Raw genomic sequence first — 22,331 nt, 5'->3', positions numbered from 1 at the left:
CTTTATTTGGTGATTTTTGTGCATATCGTCCTTGGCAACCAGCTCCCAGGACCTGCTCCGTTGTTTGAAAGAAGGACAATCTTTGCACCGGTTTTGGAAGAACGTATGCATTTCTGGGACTCTGTCTGGGATGACGAACTTTGCTACAGTGGGAAATGCGTGTCGAGTAATATCGCTAGGGTAGTATTTCGGAGCAAAATTAGCATCATGAAGCGATGATAATTAAATTATACAGTATCAAACCATAATTAATGATACGGTTTTATATATATACAAGTGTTCGGTGTAATATATGCAAATTTCGCGCCGATATATAACTCCGTCGTAATTCTATGCTAATTTGAAATCCTCTAATGTTTAACAAATACTCCTGTAGTTCAGCACGACTGGAATGATTATATCGAATTCAAGCTTCATCCATGCACTTTATGTAGAGCACACGACAATCTAATTGGGGTTGAAATTCAAGGTTTTTTGTGCAAATTTTTGCTAAACTTGTCTTTTTTATCAGCATGCATCATGTAATTACGTTTGGTAGACAGTTCTGCAAAATATAGATTAGTGGCGTAACATTTAAGGAAACGAGAGCGAGTGAAACGGGAAATGTGGGGATTCTGCTCCGTAACTGTGGAGAGTAAAATGAAAATGTGGAAAATGCATAAGCTTTGTGAACAAAGTGCTGGGTCCCCCTGCCCGGAGCTGACACTTTCCATGGGCAGAGGGTCTACTTTCTCCGATGGACAGTCTTACATAGTTGCAACAAGTGAGCTATAGGTATTACGGATATGAAAGTTATTTTACTCGGGTTTATGATCTGACTCATACGAACCGATCCTACGGTTGGTTTTTCTTGTTTTTGGGTAAATTCTGTGTGTTGCTTTGAATGGGAGAAAAAAATTGAATTAAATAAGGTAGGAGAAATTAGACAGAATAATTAATCGTGTGGTAAGTAAAAAAATAAAATAAGTTTGTTAACTTAAATGCGTTTATTGATTATAGAGTTTAAGTAAATAATATTTTTATTTTTAGAATGTAATTTGTGCCAAAGATGGGATAAGGTTTGACAAAATTTACGACTGTAAGGATACATAAGACAGTAGAAGAGTAAAAAATAGTGAGTAAAGCTAAGTATTCACCTATTTTTTTTCGGGCGAAAAAATTCCGGTCGAAATTTTTACCCCGAAATTTTTTGATGGGGAAATCGAGATGGGCGAAAAACAAAATATTTTTCCGAATAATTTCAGCCTGAAAAAGTGGCGGTATTCACCTCTAGAAATATTTTATGTACACACGACCTCAGCTCAAAATCCACTAAGATATTTGAATTGTGAATCCACAAATTAAACATTTAATTTAAACAATGGAGTCTGACTCGGACATTGAATTAGTTACTGTGATAACTTGTACAACCCTGGCACTACAGTTGCAACGACGTAAGCGCAAGCAACGTAAAAATTATCATGTGAACCCGTACCTTCAGCTTCGGAGCACTAAAGGACGGTTTTTCAAAGACGTGAGTAATTTGATTTTTGTTATTTGTGATTTAAAATTCAATTTAAAGTTGAATTAAATTGTTTTAATAGTTTGACGACATGAGATCTACTCCACACATTTTTCAAGAGAACTATCACATGTCGCCACAAGATTTCGATCAATTGCTGAATATTATTCAACACAGGCTGGAACCTAAAGTTTCAACCCGTCCACATGATGCTATAAGTCCACAAGAGAAACTATCAGTAACACTTGAGTAAGCTTATTGAAAATGAATAGGTAACTTATCATAATTTGTATATCTTTCATCGCTTGTTATTTAGATTTTTGGCATCTGGGTCTCTACAGCGTCACGTGGCATCAACATATAGAATCAGTAAACAACGTCTTGGTCCAATCATTGAACAAACTAGTCGTGCCATATTTGAAGAGTTGAAGGCGTCATTTATGAAGGTATTTAGCTTCTACTGTAAATTAAGTGTTGTGAAAAGAAAACCAAACTAGGATTAAAGCTGTTGCTGAACATAATTTTTATATATACAGCCGCCGACCAAACAAGAATGGGTAGAAATTTCAAATGAATACAATGGATTATGGAATTTTCCTAATACAATTGGTGCTATTGATGGAAAGCACGTGGCAATCAAATGTCCAATTAGTGCGGGCAGTGTGTTTTATAATTATAAAGTACATATACTAATTCATAACTCTACAATTTTTTTTCACCTTATTAAACATATTTTCTGGATTTCGCAGGGTTATCATAGTATTGTGTTGATGGGGAAAATTGTAATGATTAATGATTGTAAGGAAAATTTAAATTTTAAAATGGAGTAATAATGTATAAATAATTACGTGCGAATAGATAGGGCGTATTTCTCCTGCAACCGGAGTCGATTTCCCGCACGGTGGGTCATCCTCATTATTAGAAGTAGACAGGTTTAAATTCTCGGTCAACTCGACTTCGTCTGATCCTGAATCTGCTTGAGGAGCTTTGTCGTCGTTATTTTCAGTAGCAGTTGATGAAAAGATCATGTTGGACAGCGTGCTAATTATATAAATATTATTACATTTATTTAGCTTCCGACTTCACTTATTTGGATTGATATATTTGTTCTGCTCTGCTTACGTCCGACTTGGTTTGGAAAGCACATAGAATTTCATGGATTCCCACAAGTTCCACCCTTCTAGTAATTTTATTTCATCAAAATTAAATTCTGTCTGAGAGGGGTCCTCCTCACTGCCTTTGCCAGATGGGCCCTTTTTTCCTGTTCTTTGATATCGCAGAGCGTCCTGAAGGGAACCCCAGGCGGCTTTGCAACGTTCAGCTGTTAAAGTTATTTAAACCAGTTCAATTAAACAAATTCATTTTGAGCACATAAATAGAGATCAAAGATTCTACCTGATAGATTCATTTCTGCCGCAATCTTCGTCCAAGAAGCTTCTCGAGCATCTCGATTTTTGTAATTGACGTGGGTCAAATCCCAAACTTCTGGAAACTTTTCCACCAGAGCTGCCAATGCCCGTTTTACATCCAATGTAAGTCTTGTAGACTCCGGTCGATCAGCAGTTTTCTTACGCGTAGCTGTCTTACCTGTCATTCTTAATGATTTTATATTCTAACTTCACTAAAGTGTAAAATTTTGCGAAACTAGTAGAAGAAATAGAAATTGCAAAATGCGTAATCTGAATATCCAAGAGAGAAATGATAACAAAATTTGGAATTGGCGCTCCAAATTTCGACCGAAAAAGTTTTTCAGACGAAAACTTTTTCGGCTCACTTCAGCCGAAAAAATCAAATAAATTTCGGTCGAGCGAAAAACCGTCCCAAGTTTTCACCCGAAATATTTTCCAAGGTGAATACCGTGAGGCGAAATGGGGGCGAAATTTTTTCACTTTTCACCCGAAAAGTGTGTTTTCACGCGAAAAACATGAGGTGAATACTTAGCTTAAGGAGGTAAAAGTAAGCATTAAATTTTTTAGGACGGAGCTAATAATTTGAGAGGGGAGAACATTTTCGTAATTCTGATCCTGAATTTTTCCAGCTTCAATTAGGAATAAGAGATTTTTTTAAATTTAAGAGAATACTTGTTTTCTTAAATTAACTTCAAGATGCCGGATGATCCACGGATTGTGTTTCCAATTACGTAAGTAGAAATGTAGTTTAGGCTGAAGAATAAATTAAATGTTTTTTGTCAGGAGTATTCAAGTTACATACTATCGTAAATAGCGTAAATTGGCACGTAAGGGGAATGTCGCCTTACGATATTTACGATGGTAACGACGAGAATACTCACAATTTGATAACTTCCGTGTTTATGTAAATAGTGTACGACAGGGACTTGGGATAGGTATTTTTATCTTGGGAGTAGCCGTCTTCGTCGCATTGATGGTTGACAGTTATCACGAAATTGAAGAAGGTTGATACAAATTGATTATTAAAAATAGCAAAGAATTATTTAATTTTTACTTAAAATTCTAACGGATGTCGTAAATATCTTGGGATTCAGGTCATATCGGAGTGTATTACCGTGCAGGGGCGCTGTTGGAGGAAACGTCCACCCCAGGGTTCCATATGATGATCCCGATCCTCACGACGTACCGCTCAATTCAAATCACGATTCAAACCGATCAAGTGAAGAATGTTCCTTGTGGTACTTCCGGCGGTGCGATGATATATTTTGACCGGATTGAAGTAGTGAATCTCCTGTCAGCTGGGTTTGCTTGGAATGTGGTGAAGAATTACACGGCTGATTACGATAAGACACTTATCTTCAACAAAGTTCATCACGAGCTGAACCAGTTTTGTTCGATTCATACCTTGCAAAAGGTTTACATCGATCTTTTTGACACGATTGATGAAAATTTGAAAAATACGTTGCAAAGGGATTTGAATATAATGGCGCCAGGGTTGCATATCCAGGCAGTTCGTGTGACGAAGGTAAAATACTAATGAGATACATAAGTAAGAGCGTCATTAATATGTTAGTATTTCACAACTTTCTTAAAAATTTAGCCCAGGATTCCGCACGACATACAGAGGAATTATGAGTTGATGGAGGCTGAAAAGACAAAGTAAGAGCGGTGATACTTAAATATTTATCAAATTTCCTGCATCCTTAAATATGCTTTGGTAAATATTTCAATTACGCAAAGAGCAAATTTGAAAACTTAGTTTGGTTTTGAAGATAATTTTAACCAGGAGTAGAATTGATCTGGTTGGATTTGATGTTATAATTTGGTTTTCTCGGGCTATGCGAAGGTTACCTGACGGTTTTATTTCATATAATTTCTTAGGCTCCTGATATCCACTCAGAAACAAAAAGTGGTCGAGAAGGATGCCGAAACGGACCGGAAGAAGGCCGTCATTGAGGCTGAGCGGAACGCACAAGTGGCCAGAATCCAACTGGAACAGCGCGTCCTGGAGAAGGAATCCTTGAAAACCATGGCCGCCATAGAAGATCAAATGTATTTCAACAGAGAAAAAATGCAGGCGGATGCGGAGCGGTACAGGAAGGAGAAGTTGGGGGAAGGAAACGCCATAATTCTGACGCCGGAGTATCTCGAACTGAAAAGAATTGAAGCCATTACGACAAATACGAAAATGTATTTTGGAAATAATATTCCGAGCATGTTTCTTGGGGAGAGTTTCAAAGCGGATGTGACACCGGTTTTGACAAAGCCAACTAATGTAAAAGGGTGATTCAGTTAAGGATTACTGGTAAAGGGGTAAAATCTAATTAAATCTTAAATATTAATCAGTTAATGGAATTTAATTATTAATTTATAGAGTTTTATTGTGTTGAACATGAGCGGGGTTATATAAATTTAAAAATGAGTGTCAATTAAGTTATTTAAAATGGATTTGTGGTATTTAGTCGCTGTCGATTAACTGTGTGCAAATGGTTGCTGGATGTAAATGTTTGAGTATGTATAAACTCTACTCGGACTTGTTAAGCTTAATTAGTAATATTACTAGTTTGAAAAATGAAGTTTGGCTTTTGCAAATTTTGATTGAAATATTTGGAATTAATAATTAGTAATTGTTAATTAAGAAAATTTAATCTAAATATTTGATAATCTGAATGGGTTAATCATAATTTATAGAATTGGAGGCTGATTATCGATTTAAAACTTCTAGTAATGAGTTATTTTTGCGGGAGGTATTAAGTCCGCAAATTTTGCAACAAAAATTATTTGCAAAAAGATTTGTGAGCTTTTCCAAGTTTTAGTTTGCAAAATATGTTTTAAAATAAATTTGTTGTGATGCAAACTCATAAATACACTACATTCTCCGCTTAGCAAAGACTTACTGTACAAATTACTATACAAAATTAACTTGTACAATAAAAATTTCGTAATATTATGTAATACAATACCACCACAATTTATATGTAAATTCTACACATGAAAAAAATTTAAAGATATTTATAAATATTTAAAAGTACATTGTTAAATACGTAACGACTTTAATCTTTTTATGGAATGATTTCAATTTTTAAATAAATATTATAAAACCACAAACTTTTCTGATTATCTGAATAAAATAAAATGTGATTCTGTGCAATTGCTTTATGAGGTCGTGCCGAGAAGAAAGTTAGTGTATTCCAATGTACATATTTCTGACACTTATATTTATGAAATAGCTGATTCCAGTTTGCAGAATTTTAATAGGATGGATGGCACTAAGCGTTATACAAATTCAGAATGGATAGTGGGAAGAACAAGAATGTAATTCTGATTTGAAATTGATATGGTAAATATAATTAGTAGAATATTGCTGAAGTAGTTTTCACCAGACCAAGTAATACATAATAGAACTTGCAATGTAATGAAGCACTAATACCTATTCGACTATACAAATTGTTAATTATGGGTTAATTTAAAATAATTTCTTGGCCTATATGAGAGCCACAGTGATATGTATAAATATATCCAAGAAAACAGGACCATACGTTGCATCGACATCGTTACCCACTGTTAAATGTGCCACGGTGGAAAATAATAAGTGACCAGAAATTACAGACAGCGGTCGATACTGAATTTATTAATGAATATTAAGCAAAATTGATAGTTGATTGTAATAGGTGGGCTAATTAATATTGGTATGGCTAATATTTATTCGCACCTTTTCCATAAATAAGGAAATATGACTCTTGCAAACATTGGAGTTGTCTTGTGAAAATCGTTTTTCGCAATTTTCGTGGAAATATGAGAAGTTAGTTAATGTCAAGAAAAATCGACCCAGAATGTATCTGCTGTGCGAGTAAATAGAAAAACAATGCTAACATATTCTGGATTTGAAGACGAAGAGAGTCTCTAGGATCATGTTTTTGAGCATAGGGGGGATTAAACGCCATTAAACTAAGAGGGGATTTGTTCAAAGTTAAGTTTGTGGTGGCTCTGCAGATTATTTTGAGTTGTGAATAATCGTTTCGAAATTGGAGTTTTGACACATATTTAAAATTCCGGCATTTTACGAGGGTTGATAAGTAGAGGTTGGAAGCGTGTTGCAGAGGTTGGAAGCGTGTTGTTTGTTTTGCTTAATTAAAATTTTGTTACATTTACATGGAAAGAAAGTGAAGCCATTTCTTCGTGGGTGTTGATTGTTCTTACTGATTTGTAAAAATGGGAAGCATTATAAAACTACATGAATATATTAAATGGAATATGTTTGGATCTGAACCTCTATATTAAAATTTCAGACGAGGCTGATATTTCTTTTGGGGCTCATAAAAAAGTATTTATGTGAAGTTTTTAATTTCATTATTTTTCATTATGCTTGATTCCAGACCGATATTAAAAATTTTAATTACTGCATTTTAATTAAAAATGCAGTATGTTTTTCAATTTAAGCTACAAATCTACAGGACATATTCACTACCACAAGTACTATACCAGTAACGATAGAAATTTAAATACGTAAATCTACACTATAATTAAATGTAACATTTATGAGACATGGGATTTGGGTTTTACCAATACGTACTTTGTGCCAATAGTGGAAATAAAAACAATGAGAGTTTGTTAATAAAATATTGCAGAAATTGTCCATGAAGAAAATTTCTTCTTATTTTTGTCGACTCAATGAACAATGGAGGCTACTTTTAGACTTGAAAACGTGTCTGATAAGGGTGACTTATGCGATTGGAGTCCGAATGCCTAAAGATGTCACGGAGGAGGGTTTAGTTGAGAGTATGTAGGTAATATTTAGAAGCTGTTTAATTACAGGGTTTAACCATCATTTAATATAAAGTTTAGAATTACAGTGCACACAAACAGTGAGATGGACAAAAATTCAATGACCAGGCATCATGTGTCAACGTGATTAACACATGATGTAGAATTCCATTACATATTGACTTAATATAAGGTGGCGCAAGATAAATTCCATTGTGATGTTGTAATTGAATGAAGTAATTTGTTTTGCAGTGTGCAAAATTGACCACGGCTTGTGGTTAACTGCATGTGATATTTAAGCTGTATACTTAAGTTTTAACTTGTGGCACGTCTCGTTTTCGTGTTCAATTAATATACTGATTTAATTCTGAATCATACATTTTACTACTGATTATTTTGATATTGATTGATTGATGATGGGAGAAGTGATGGGTTAAATTATTTATAGTATTGTCCATCCAGACCCGGAAAGTATTTAAACTCCAACTTCAGACTCCACATCACCCATTAGTCGGTTTTTTTCCATAATCAACAAGGTTTTGCTTGCAGAGATTTACCAATTAATTTTACGTAATGTTTATCGTGGGCTTGTTGGCTCTAGCGGCATTTGGCAATGTCGCTAATGCCCACACCGCCGCTTTTGCACCCGGCATGTACTGCCACGGGGGACCAGATCCCAGTCAAGATAATCCCCACACGAGCGATGCTGTAGTTCCCCTCTACAATCTACCGAGATCACAATTGTGGTTCCAGGCTGATAGAGGGTGCGACAGGGCGCCCCCTGCACCGGGCGTTTTCCTGGAGTTGCCCGCTGGAGGCAGTTTCACTGTCGAGCTGGCACACAATCGTGCCCAGACGACGTTGTCGTTCAATGGAGAGTTCGCCTCTGACTGGCCAGACGGTCAGCAACATCCAGAACACTGGAAGGGACCAGGGAATCCGCCAGATTGCATCCAGGATGATGGGGCGATGCACACGAATAACCAGAGCATGGCTGCTGGGACGGCGTTTGCGATTAGTTATGCGTCAGATATATCTGCTGTGACGATGGAGAATTTGGTGGTTTTCACGGTTCTTCCAAAGTAAGGAAAATAAATGTGGAAGTAATGGGATGAATGGTAATTATTATAAATTTTATTGGTTTCCAGTACCCCATAACGTATTGCCACCTACCAAGTTCCTAGGGACCTTCCAGCTTGTCCGGCTGATGGGTGTACTTGTGCCTGGCTGTGGGTGCCAAAGGGATGTGGGGAGCGGAACATGTGAGTTAGTAGTAGGAACATTAAAATGCATAATTACTGGTGGAGTAATTAAAATCAAATGTGGGTTGTTACTACAGGTACATGCAAGGATTTAAATGCAAGGTGACAGGGTCAACGTCTACGAGACGACTTGCCCCCGCCCACCCCCTAGGTACTGTCCAAACTTCAACGAATGTACCCGTGGAGCAAAGCAAATGATTGTGACGAGGCGTAAGTTGAGGACTAAAATATTTGTAAATAGTTTAGCAGGATGATAATTGATCCGTAAATATTTAATGTGTAGAGGCTGAGGGAAATAATATCGAGCTACCTTCAAATGGTGACTTTGTGTCGTACAGCCCAGATTGGGGATTCTCTCCTGGTTAGTTGGAAGTGGTGCTGGAAATTAAGTATGATTGTAATGTTGGTGAAATATTTGTTTCAGGTGCCCAGAACGATATATTTGTGTAAGGACGTAAGGAGGATTAACATTGTGATTTTTATAAATTCTAAACCTTGCATCGATTGTAAATTAATTATCCTGGATTGAGAATAAATAAAAATACATTCTGCATTATTTAACTATTTATGGTTAGGCTTAGATGGTTAATAATGATTTTAGTTTATAAAAATTTTATAGCCAACTTTTTTACGAATTCGTGTTTGCTTAAAATAAATTTCAGTGCATTGCGTCTTTTTATGGTATCATTATGGTCATGCCATACATCTATCTTTGTATGTGTCTATCTTTGTCTTCGTAATATAGCGTGAATAAATATTTGCTAAAGTTGCGAGAGAGCTTTGAAATAATTAAGAAAAGTATGAAATAAAATTTACATAGTGAAATCAACTTAAATTTGCGTCTTGGCATATCGAATTATTTTAAAGATATATTTATTTAGAAGCACATTCATAAGGTTAGGCTTTGATTCTTAATAATGATTGTAGTCAATAATAATATAATCTATTAACTTATATATGTATTTATCCAGGTCTGTCTATCTGTAACGCAGCCCTGTAATGCTTTATTTTGCATTGAAGTGGGGCATTCACGTAATACGTCTTTTCCTCATATGCAGTATGTGCCTGCATTTTTGGTTCCCCAAGGCCAGATAAGCAGCCGGAGCCATGGATGGAGGATCTGGCCGTGCAGGCTCACATCAGAGGCCAGATCGTCGGCTACAGAAAGAGTCTGGACAGATTCAAACCAATCAAATATATAGAACAATATATTTTGCACTTAAAGTGGGGTGCTCACATACGCTATAAGCTTATGCATAGGATACGTTTTGCTGGACAGGAATGCGCGTATATAAAGCTACGAGGGTAATTAAAATTTCTAGCAGGAGGGGAATTCTGAAATTATATAATTTATGAATCCCTATGAGTATTTAAGTTTTGACAACTTGATTCCGGGATCAGGTTTGGTGCTACGGGCACCACGGAATAACCTAGTAATATAAATATTTTATAAACTCCAACTTTCCAACGTGTTCGTGTTTGCTTAAAATAAATTTCAGTTCATTCCCTATTTCTATTTAATGTATTACGGTGTTCTGGCTTTCTTTAACTTTATGTTCATATTATAGCGTGAACAAATATTTGATGAAGTTGCTAGTTTCGAGAGCTTGAGGCTAATTAAGAAGAGTGGATTCATTTATAGAAAAGAGGGCTGTTAAATTATTAATACTATGTATGCAGCTATTTTGTACCTCTATTGTCTTTTTTCTTCTTAGGTGAAGCAAAATAAACCAAAGTGATAACATTTGAAGGAAGCAACACTGACTATAATTTTTAGTATGTTGACAATATTCATAAACTGCCTTAGGTGTGATACTGAGATCTGCCCGTGTATATAGGTACTTAGTAAGTACCTATATATGTAATTATGTAAGTACTACTTACATACAATTTGGGTACCCAAAATGAGATATTCACCAATTCTTTAATGACTACAAAATTTTCCCTTCATTGAACTAAATTCAAAACTAGGGAAATGATTCATTCTTAATGTATTGTTTGAATTAGTCTCATATCCACTTTTCATTTTGTGCTGGAGATCGGCTTGAGACACGGAGTAGAGTGGTTGGGCTCTCTCACGCTTAGAATTTCAGTCAACTCCACACACAATCCAACTAGCAAAACATACAAACTTTTATGAGCACAATTATGAACTTACAAATATGAAAATGGAACTTGATAACTGATGTAAAAACATGGAACGTTTATCAATAGATCTCCAAAAGATAATTAAGGAATTTGTTGATCACGTCTTAAAGTTTTATTTTCCAAGTTGCAACCTATGTAAATACGGGATTACTATCTCATAAATATGTGGGGAGCAGAAAGTTGAATGCACTTCCTGTTAAAACCAAGTTGCAGCATCGTCATTATCGCTATAATCGGGGAGGAGGGGATGCCTAAGCGTAATCTCCACACCCTAAAGCGTGTTATCATAAAGATGGGGCCGGTAGAGGGGACGCTCTTCCAACCACCATCATTATTATTATTTTCAAGCCAAGGTACGCCTTGAGGGAACAACTGCTGGAGATGACAATCGGGATGACGTTTAGACTGCTGCGACCCATTTTACGTGGGTTTTTGGCAAATTGGACCCTCGATGGCAGACGAGTATTTCTCCGTACATTCAGCTTGGTAGGAAGGAATTAGCCCTTCTTCCCACGGTTGAAGCATTCTCTTCCTCGTCTGCCTATCTGCACTCATGCATCATCGCCCCAACCCGGGCCGGATGTTGTAATCTGAACCACATTCTTTTTCCCCGTGCCAATTTTCTCCTCAATACTGCTTCATTCCTCGTTCAACAAGGAAATCTGGTGACTCGTGAAAATTGGACTATATTTACCTACATGCCTATACTGTACATTTTGGTGATTGACTTATTTCAACCTTGTCAAAGTTTATTGCATGTTAGATTAATGCCAAACTTTTTGTTACTGCCGAATGTTTCACATTCAGAACTACCACCACTTACATTGTTAGTCTCGTATGTAACATGCAACCATAATTTTGCCGAACTCTTATTTTAAACTTTCATCAGTTATGTAAAATCTGTACCTTCATGGGACCAAAGTGATCTGAATAAGGATAGAAATAAAGTCATACTCATACGCATACGTTTCGTTTTATGTTTAATGAATTGTGAAAATGGACACAAATTATAATTTTAAGACATTAAGCGCTATTTTCAATAAACCGTCACACCTCTCACCTAAGAATCCTTATTTTGCAGCTGTTGAAAGTCGACTTAGAGATTAGTATCCACCCATTCCTTTCAGAAGTGAAATTCCTAAAGGCACAGGTATTTCTTAAGTCAACCTCTTTGTTTATAAATACAACGTTAAATATAAAGTATTTAAGGTGCTAAATTATTCACTTGGCATGCCAGTTTATGTAAAAGGTCATCATAAATTATTCCTAAGTGAAAGGCAAACATTCGATTCGACATTCGGGGTCAATCATATTCTTCTAGAAGGCAGATTCAGTACTTGTTTATTCTCATATATCCCTGTTCGAAATTATGAAATTTTATCCCAGTCTTGAAATGGGTTCTTCTATTCGGTTGCTTTTATCGTTACTCGTCACGCTCTCGATTTTGTCAGACTTTTCAGAATGCTCTAACCTATCCCAGGGTCTATTTGTTGAGTCCGATTTGACCTTCATATTTATCACAGATAATTTCCCGTTGGTCGACATGGACGCAGATTTCCCTTATTTCAATGTTCTCAGGGTTAAGAATTCCAACACCCCACTCCGTCTACTAGTCATGGGATCAGAATATGAATCCAGATATGACAACTCTGTAACTTCGTTTCCATATCGCGATACGGAAAAGTGTACACGACCAAAAGTTATTTTCTTACCCGCAACACCAAGCGGGCATCTTGAATCGTCAGGTATGTGGACATGTGAGTCCTTGCCGGTACTTGCAGATACCGATTTTCGACAAGATTACGTGTTTTTGGAATCCCAGGATACGGAATGTTTCGCATATTTACCCGGATTAATGGGAAGCGCGAAGTTTGTCACGTTTGAGAAGAGTGTCACCTTAGCCATGTCAATTCCTTGTTTGACGTGTAATCCGATCATACTTTTGAAATTGGAAAGTACCACATTGCAAGGCATCTTGAAGGATTGGGATGCCCAAAATAGCGACATGCACGGACATACGGTCTCCGTCCGGCAACGAAAGAGCGTATCGTGTGGCCTGTTATACAGTGGATTTAGACATTTGGAGTATCCATTCTTCTGTTACACGGCAACACTTGCGGAAAAATATAATTTGAGCTTAGGAATTCGAAATCTGGGAATGTACCATTCTCTAAGGAACAGGAATTTCGACCTAACACTATACCAACGGACACACTTGCCATTAGATTACGTTTCACAATGGTACATTTACCGCGTGCAGATCGACAGATTCAATTTTATAACGGTTACCAACCCAGCGATTTCTGAGAGCGGTTTGGCAAGCTTCGCGACGCCTTTCGACAAGGAGACGTGGACGTGTCTGGCAGTTAGCGGCGTTTTAGTGGCGGCCTATTTAGCATGGGTTGGGGCAAGGAAGGAAAACTCGTGTCTTGGCTACGTGAAGGCGATGAAGGATAAGGTAATCGCCGTCATATATATTCTTCTAGGGCAACCTGGGGGGAGTTCTGGGAAATTGGACATCGTCACCATGACTCTCTTGCTATTTGGGAATATTTTCCTCATGATGAATTTGTATCAGGGGTCGATCTATTCGTGCATGACGGTTCTCATCCCGAACCAAACTCCGCGCGGGTTGGATGAACTCCTTAGCTGGAAAATTCCCATAATTGCGATGGAAGTAGGGGTTCATTTGGTAGGCTGGTACTACACATACCTCTCGGAATTCGCCATTAAGCCGCTAAGATCAAGTGAGGGTTGGAATTCAAAATTTATTCAAACTTTGGACACACTTGAGAAAAGAATTTTATTCTTCAGTAATACGTCGGTGTACGCAATGGTGCACAAGACTTTGCTAGAAAACACGACCAGAAGGCATCCAATGATCGCGTTATTTGTTGCTAATTCCGGTGTGGACAATTTCATGACGGTTGTAAAAATATTGGGGAATCGACACGTTGTAAGAAATAAGGAAGAGATGCCGTTCAAGTCGGTGCATTACGTTATTGGTAACCGGAATTTGCTTGTCCGCTACTTCTCGAGGGGATTGGGGCAAATTGAGCAGGCTGGGTTAGGTAAAGTGTGGGAAAATGCGGAATTGGTTAGCTCCTGGGTACGACGGAAGGACGGTCTTGTATCTATGAATAAATATTCGGATGCGGTACGAAAACTGCTTGGAAATCCGAGGGAGCCCGTAACATTTCACGAGTCGGTCGCTGTCTCTATGGAACTAATTGTTCCGGCCTTCTCCCTCTGTGCGGTTGTTATGGCGTTTGGCGTTATTGAATTCCTGATGGAGAATAAGGGGTTTGTGACACCTTTGGGAACATATGTTGTCCGCGGTTTCACTCAAGGAGGGCGTTGTTTTGTTTGGAAAAAGGTCATAATTCATGCCAATTCGGGGATATTTGCAAGGAGACGGAAGTCGCGTTTTTACAAGTGAGAACTGAGAAGATTGAAGATTCAGAGAGTATAAGGGAATATGGGGGGTTTTTGCGTGTGCGTGTGAGTGTGTGACCCGGAACGGGAGGAGAGGTCAAGGTCGCGTGGACGGTGAATGTGATGATGATGATGATGATGCAGAGATTGCATAACAAATTTATTGTAGATTTGACCGAGTCACGATTGGTTGGCTCGTGAAAGAGAGAGAGAGAGAGATGAGGAGGAGGAGTGATCATGTGGTGCCACCCATACCTCGTTTTTTACTCGTAGTGTCTCCATTAGTTTATGTTGCGGATGCTTTACAATGCATTTTATGGAGGAGAATAATAAAATGAGAATGAACAGGAATTTGCTTTAAAAAAGTTGTTTATTGTATTAACCGGTTTTTTTGGAGGATTCATTGCGTATATCGTGCACTGGGTCCAATCACAATCTAATTCATGGCATCGATTTATTATTCCATTTCATTAAGTGACTGAAGAATCGTGAGGGGACAACTGCAAAATTTTTTTTATGTTCGTAAACTAGCTACTTTCGTAGAATTACACGCACCATCAATCTGACTTTTGTCCCCATAATTTCGTTACGAGGGCATTGAGAGATTCATGAAAACCAGTTTACAAATAAGCTGAATTATTTACTTGAATGTTGGAGATGTTGAAATTCAAGAAGCATCCTAAAGGATAGGAGCAGAAATACGTAAGGCTTTCTACTTTTTTTATATTTTTTAATTTTCAAAATCGAGCTCACGGAATCCGAACCAAAACCCCGCAGTGAGAGACATCCTGCGTGCGCGTTTTAGGTTGCACCCGGATAGGTACAAATTGTAGGCAGTTACATATTAGGGTCATGGTGATTGGAAACAAGTCGGAAATAAATAATTTGTTTTTTGTTCCATTATAGTAAAATTTATTTAATCATGAGGGTTATGCATGGTTATCATTTGGGGTGGAGTAGCTTCCCCCCGGAGGCTGAGATCGCCGGGCGGCGGTCGAGGGGGGGATCCTCCGGGGGGGGGGCGTGACCGCGTAGCGGTCACCATGGCATTAGAATAATGATATGTTTCCTAAAATATGTATATATTTATGTTTTTTGTCATGAAAATAAATTGCACACAAACAAATAGGTACTGTGGCAACAATATTTATTGAGTAAGTTTAGTCCATATAAATTTTTGACACCGTAATAATCCCTTTATTTTCCTTATCTATATATTCTGGTAGGGTAGTTGCAGATTTGGCTTGTATAATCGCTACTTTATAAATTAAACATTTTTTAATAAATTTAAATTTTGATTTCTCAGCTTTTTCCAAAATCGTATTCCAGTAATGCAGACCACATAGGACGTAGTAATCCTTTTTAACAATTACTTTATCGTTGCTATCCATCACGATTCCACTTGGAATATCCACTTCAAAGTGATTTACTTCATTTCCTGTCACTACTGACATTACATTGTTAAGTGGATTTCGTATCGCATATTCGTCCCACATTTTCCGCTGCTTTTCTCTAAAAACACATAAAATTGGTAAAAATTGCATTAAAAAAATCGCATTTTCTTACATATTCGTTTTGTTTCCATTTTATTTGTATTTTATTTGTATTTTATTTGTATTTTATTTTTATTTTATTTCTGGGGAGATTGAGACTGTTTAAGGTTTGGAAGATGAAATGCTTCTGAATATTTTTTTAGTGTGCCAGGTGCAATAAGCCCTTGGTTCAGGCTAAAAAAGTGCAAGTTTTACCCTATAAATAATGCTCAACTGCATCATATGTAAATTATGCAATGGTGCAGCTGCTGTCAAGTTCAAGTCAAGAAACTGCAGCATGCAGCAGAGGATGATTTTTAGCATTTATGATTATTCCAAACCAGTTCTAGCCAGCCTCAATTTAATATACCAACATTCTTCAGTGAGGATGGAAGTGAATTTTGAGAAATAATTCTAACACATGAATGAAAGTAGGATGAAAAATTATTGCAAGACTACAATTTTTATCTAATTTTGCCCGTAACCAAATTTGTTTATTTTCATATTAAAATGCAGTTAACAAATTCAAAGAAAATAAATGTTTATAAACTATCCATTAGTGGTGGGAAGTTGGAAGGCGAGGGTCGGGGGCAAATTGAGAAGAGTTTCTGAAACCAACCAAACTTAAGTTAGAAAAATTATTATTATGGTTAAGATTACACACTTACCCAGATAAGGCTTGGACCTTGTTGTTCAATTCTCTAATATGAGCAAGCAAGGCTAAAATGTCGGCAGCCGCGTAACCCATCTTTTGCAGAACAAAATTGAGTGTGCAAGTCCTCTCGTCGCTTATAGAATTTGTGAGCCTGTTTATTTCATTATTAAGCAGGTTTATTTGATGTTGCAAAACCACTCTCTGTTCTTCCTTGGTATGTTGGGCTTGCTTTATTTCATCGCGGAGACAAATGACATTGCCTTCTAAAAATCTTATAGATACTTCATTTTCTTCCAGTGTCTTTTCCATGGTTCGTATCTTGATCTCCTGCGAGTTGGTCTTGTTCCTTAAAGACGAAATAAAATCTTTTTCTGCCCCAAGAACTGCATCAGAATTCTTGATGGCTTCAGTTTTTGCTAAGGAAGAATCTGCTTCTTTTGCAATAGCTATCTTTAGCTGAGTGTTCTCTTCTTCAAGGCACAGAACTTTTTTGTTGAGCTCTGTGATCCGCTCGTTTACGAATTCTATTTTATATTCTTGCAATTTTGAAATGCTTGAGAATGCGTTGGGGTCTTCTAGAAGAAACTCAATTTCTTCATCTCCTATTTTCTTTTGAATTTGGTGAACGACAACGGCTTGTTTTGCAGTATCCCCCACTGGAGACAAGTCGCCGAAGCTGCCTCCCACCAAAACGGCACCTGCAGGGGCTGGAGGTCCCACTTCGTCCAGTTCAAGGATGTCTTCCAATATTCCCTCCATAATTTCTCCTTCAGGCGTCGATGGGGTTGATCGGAAAATTAGTTTCCGAGCAACATCCTTGCCTCTTGGGTTGGGTGGTACGTGTGGGGTTTGTAGAGAATTGAAAGGTGTTTCTCTTTCTAAGTCATTCATTGTGTAAAAGGAAAGGTCCATTTATAAAATTTACGAGGATTTGAATTTGAGAATGAAACCAAATGAGAATTGTGATGCTTTATATATGCAAAAATTTTATGCAAAATAATCAACGACCAATTTTAACAGGAAATACTGTTGGTTTTATTTCAGTTTTTTTTTGTACCTATGTCTAACAAACCGTGTCACACCCTTTCTCTGCCTTACGATGTGCATAATTTTTATTTCTCCTAACTATTTCTCGAATCTGAGTAATCTGAATATCCATTCTTGAAACAGTCGCGGCATAAAAAAGTGAGGTTAATATCATAAATAGCAGAGCTAAGGAGAAAATAATTGCGTAGTTGTTATTATTATATGTATTAAAATGCAGCGTTGAATTAGATTTAATATAGAGAGGGGGAATTTTATCAATATCCATCTGCAAACGATTCCCACAGTGTAGTTCGTCCGGCTGATAAATGCGTTTGGCCGGCTCACCAATAACCAGTTCTGAGCATTCATCTTGATTACACCAGCGTCCCACTATCCAACTTAAGTTCGATGTGGGTGGATTTCTCATACAAGAATATCGTGGCTGGCTTGCTGCATAATAAACGTGTTTGAAAAATGCCGATTCACCGTCCGAAGTACATTTAACGCAGTCCTGCACAATGGACGTTGAATTTTCACCTTGAACTTGTAATGCGAAAATTATTGCGAAAGCCAGTACTGAGATTGCCTGGTGATGCATCATGCTCTTCAACCTATGCCAAAATTAATGCGTCAAATAAATTATGCAAGCGATAAAATCTCCCCCATTCACTTACAGATTGCTTGAAATTTTTGTAAAACAAGTTTACTATGTCGTCGTTGGCTCTCTTGTTTCTAACGTTGAAAAGCTTTTCAATTTTTCGAAATCCTACACCCTGCAGTTTTTTATGACTGAAGAATAGGGCTGCCAAATAAAGACTGATGTAAGTTTTAAAAATTCCCAACTTTATATACAAATTTTTGTACCATGTTTTCCACAAGTACTAGAGTTATGTGACTGAATTGCATAACGATTTCTTTTGCAAATTTTTACTGGCCAACTTAATTTATATTTTGATTGTGGCTTGCCGAGGGGATCCCAAAATTCAGACACCAGTTTACCATTCACACAGTGTGAATAGTATGTAACAAAGTACTTGCCTGGTAAACCTGTTCGCTAGATTAGATTAGTAATTTTTTTGTGCGAGTTTTTTTAATTTTTCACCTGAACGACAACAATTTCTTATTGCGAGACTGGGAAGGCTTTTAAATATATCAGAAGTGCAGAAAATAGGATCGCCAGTAATAACGAACACACTGGTCTCATTTTTTGAAGAATATAATTGCTGTAACTTTTTCAAGTCCTTAAAAAGTGTTACAGAATCCATTTCAAATTATTACTGCGTCGGAATAGACACGTCGTTCCTTGTCAATCTATTTAAAAAAATTATATTAAATCACGAAATAAAAAAATATTTAGTACAATTAATACCTGAAGCAGTGAAGGGAATTCTGCCATGCAAACGAGAACTAGTGGTTCTGTAGTTGGTTGGCTAAATTTCAGTAATAATTTTGTCTGATTATGCCCCTGGGTTTGAAATTGATCTCCAGCTGAAGGCAAAAGTTCTACTGCCATCAGGAAACGATTTCGACCTTCATATTCTTCCCTTCCTATCCCATTACCAAGTTGTTTTGTGCAAAGCGAATTTAAGCTTTTGTAACCCAAAAGCGATCCATCTTGAAAATTTAGAGTGCGGAGAAAGTCGTTACTTTCACCTTCAACTTGCACCGTCACCATATCCAAATTATGCTTAGAAAATGCGAATGGCGACAGTCCGTACGAGCCTATATATTGTTTAGCGGTAAGTAAACCTAGAATTAAAAATGTTGGGGTAGGCCCAGAAAATAGGACGTTTGATGCAGTGTAGCTTCCAGTCGGGATGTTGAAGCTTTTCATCTCTTTGCTTTTCATCAAGAAATTAAGTCGATTTTTACTTAGCATTGCGTGCACATGAGTAAGTACTTTTTCTGTCAGCTGCACCCGATGGCAATAAAATATTGCGGACTCGACTTTTATTTTGTAGGACTTTTGGGAAGCAGTTTCTCCTGAAGTTTGCACACCAGTTGGGTTGCCAAATAATGCTAGTGTATTTTTGCTTCTTTTCACAGCCAACGTCATATGCACTCCATCCGGAATTAAACGTGATTGGGATTGCAATGAATGTTTTAATATCCCCGTCACCTCAAACTGCTTCGAACCATTGGTGTAAGCCTTTCGCACGGCATAGTTAGCGTTAGTTGTGTCGTATTTCTCATTCTCGTCCAAATAAAAGAGTTCGGTTGACAATGTAGATTTTTTTACGCCCTCAGACTCGAAAAGATAATTTTCCATGAAATGACGCCATAAATAGAGCGAATTTTGATTCCGTGAGACGGGCGTAGAATTCAATTCTAAATTCACACTTTCAATGTATGATGCAAAAAAATTCTCATTTGGTGCAATGTCATCTTCCGTATCTAGATCACTGCCATTTTCCTTCTGAATCCTTAAGCGCAGATACAAGTAAGACGAAGCGAGATCTGTGAAGTGATTTGTTAACGCCGGAATGTGAAAAATAAATGGATTGCCTTCTGATTCACTGTAGCCAGGCTGCGGCCAAATAGGCGAAAAATCTGTATGTAATGTTTGTATCTGGCATTGAATAATCCAAGTGCGAGGAGTAGACGAGCTTTGAGTTTGCATAGGTTTCCATGGCTACTTCTTCCTTTTATTAACTTTACGGGTCTTCCTTTTCGGAGTTGATTTTTTGTGAGATGCTTTCTTTGGAGTTGATTTTTTAGGAGATGCTTTTCGTTTCCGTCCTCTCTTCTTGGGTGATGAATTTACTCTGGGAGAGGAAGTGCCACTGCCTGTTTGTTTTGTCTTTTTTGCAACCTTCTTTGGCGATCTTCTCGGTGACTTTGGGAGTGGCATGTAAGTTTCTCCATTAATGGATAGTCTACCCCCTCCTATTTGAGCCATGGCGTTTGACTCAAGCTGGCATTTACCGTTCACACAATTTATTTTTCTCATGATGCTCGAAATTTAAGGACCACGACTGTCGCAAATTCAGACGAGAAAAGTGGTTTAAAATTTTCAGTTGTTAATTTAATATCGAAATTGCAGAGTTCTGCACAGTTCAAAGGATGAAAGTATAATGAGGAGAAAGCAATGTGCTGCACATCTTTTGAAGGTTTTCTTGGAAAAATTCTTAGCGATTGGACTGACCTAGATCCGAACACCTGTCCAGCAATCTTGGATGAATGGACAACAATCTGCTGGCCAGGGTGATACTTTATTCGTGACTCATTCAGCTTTTCCAAATTATCACTGACTTTGAATATGGTAATGTTCTTCTGAAATTTGTACGATTCTGGCAACCCCAGCGCTTCATTCACAGCAGCAGGAAATTTAATTGATAGACGTGGGTAGTCTGGATATAAAACTTGTAGTGTAGTTGTTTCAATATCATATGACATATGGATATCATAATCTGATAGTGCTAAAGCTGTTGCACAATTAAGTATAAGCATTTCAACATTGTGACTTGATGGCTCTGTCACTTTTATTTTGTCTTGTATTTCTTTTTGAATTGAAAATACTACTAGAGTATTCATCTCAATTTCTTCCCCCAAGTCACGGTCTACTGGTCGGTTTGTTACGTGGACTCCAGCAGAAAATCTATTCGTATCAAACCCCAACATTTCACAAAAGATTGGTGGTCCAATTACGCAAGTAAGTTCATTTTTCGGATCTAGAATTTCTAGAATGACTTTTTGGATAACGTTATCATCATAGAAATATTTAATAGAAACTGATTCATTGACTGGTGATGGCGTCAGGCCTTCTACATTTGTCTGTAATACTGCAAGGAAGGTATCCAGAGATTTAACGATCTTGGGAATCTGTGTGTGGCGTGCGGACGTTCTAGTCAATGTAATCACGTTATCGTCAATTGATTGTCCAAAGTAGGTTTTTTTCTCATTTTGAACTGGTAAAATTTCACTATCCTTTTCCTTGTAAAATATTTCAGATAAAGCAACTTCATAATTCTGTGAGACATCAATAGGCTTGTAAAATTCATTGCAAAAATTGAAAGCGCTGTTATTGGGATAATAATCTGCACTATGATTTGAAAGCAAAGTTACGCTAAACTCTGAATCGTCCCGTGCAATATTCATTTTTTTGATTGACGAGTAGATTGACGAGTCACGATTTTGTTTGGTTCAAGGAGTTTAACTGGTTTTGATTGTCTAGTTATTCGCTGTGTTGTGGGTGATTTCGTTTTTGAATGTCGACTGGTGTTAGGTATGGTGTTTGGGTTAACTCTGTTTAATTGAGAATCGTAAAAGGCCCCTTGGATTGGAATATTACCCTCATCTGCCAAATAGTGGACGATAACTGCTCCCTTATTTCTGTTTTCACTGCGTATTATTTGAAAAATTTCATCAGTCCAATTTTGCAAATAATTTTTCTGGCCAAGACTGATTTTTTCTCTTGAAATCCGGACCCAATCTCGAACCTTAAATTTTGTAGTGGGGTAGGTGCAACAATGATACGATGAAATTTATGGTGAAAAATTTTATCATGATTCTCTGGTTTTCTTGCTTGAATGGGCGTCAGGCCAGCTAGTGCAGGAAGTCGTGTGTTATTTAGACCTTTAGCTACTTGGTCGAGAATAT

The 22,331-nt window shown here is 37.3% G+C and overlaps 4 protein-coding genes across 4 annotated transcripts; 1 reads left to right on the top strand and 3 right to left on the bottom strand.

The window, feature by feature from the left end:
* Window positions 1-833: 833 nt before the first annotated feature.
* LOC110850442 (erlin-1) lies at window positions 834-6,006 on the top strand. Its single transcript, XM_022097873.2, has 7 exons — window positions 834-945; window positions 1,030-1,078; window positions 3,478-3,641; window positions 3,823-3,914; window positions 4,005-4,435; window positions 4,511-4,569; window positions 4,792-6,006. Exons 3-7 carry the CDS (start codon window positions 3,607-3,609, stop codon window positions 5,195-5,197), a joined length of 1,023 nt encoding a protein of 340 aa, XP_021953565.1. The 5' UTR covers window positions 834-945; window positions 1,030-1,078; window positions 3,478-3,606; the 3' UTR covers window positions 5,198-6,006.
* On the bottom strand, window positions 1,119-3,201 carry LOC110850020. Its single transcript, XM_022097509.2, has 3 exons — window positions 2,897-3,201; window positions 2,624-2,822; window positions 1,119-2,542 (listed from the first exon to the last, which is right to left on the bottom strand). The coding sequence occupies exons 1-3, from the start codon at window positions 3,093-3,095 to the stop codon at window positions 2,311-2,313; spliced, it is 630 nt and encodes a 209-aa protein (XP_021953201.1). The 5' UTR covers window positions 3,096-3,201; the 3' UTR covers window positions 1,119-2,310.
* A 10,525-nt stretch (window positions 6,007-16,531) lies between the features above and the next one.
* On the bottom strand, window positions 16,532-17,597 carry LOC118435906. The gene is made up of 2 exons (XM_035852423.1): window positions 16,720-17,597; window positions 16,532-16,659 (listed from the first exon to the last, which is right to left on the bottom strand). Exons 1-2 carry the CDS (start codon window positions 17,595-17,597, stop codon window positions 16,608-16,610), a joined length of 930 nt encoding a protein of 309 aa, XP_035708316.1. The 3' UTR covers window positions 16,532-16,607.
* Window positions 17,598-17,675: 78 nt separating this feature from the next.
* On the bottom strand, window positions 17,676-20,735 carry LOC110850440 (uncharacterized protein F54H12.2). The gene is made up of 2 exons (XM_035852120.1): window positions 18,597-20,735; window positions 17,676-18,534 (listed from the first exon to the last, which is right to left on the bottom strand). The coding sequence occupies exon 1, from the start codon at window positions 20,350-20,352 to the stop codon at window positions 19,057-19,059; it is 1,296 nt and encodes a 431-aa protein (XP_035708013.1). The 5' UTR covers window positions 20,353-20,735; the 3' UTR covers window positions 17,676-18,534; window positions 18,597-19,056.
* Between the last annotated feature and the right edge of the window lie 1,596 nt (window positions 20,736-22,331).

The sequence above is a fragment of the Folsomia candida genome, unplaced genomic scaffold (assembly GCF_002217175.1).
Source record: "Folsomia candida strain VU population unplaced genomic scaffold, ASM221717v1 Fcan01_Sc005, whole genome shotgun sequence".
NCBI lineage: Eukaryota > Metazoa > Arthropoda > Collembola > Entomobryomorpha > Isotomidae > Folsomia > Folsomia candida.
Note: the sequence above shows the minus strand (reverse complement) of the source record. Positions and strands in the feature narration are given on the sequence as shown.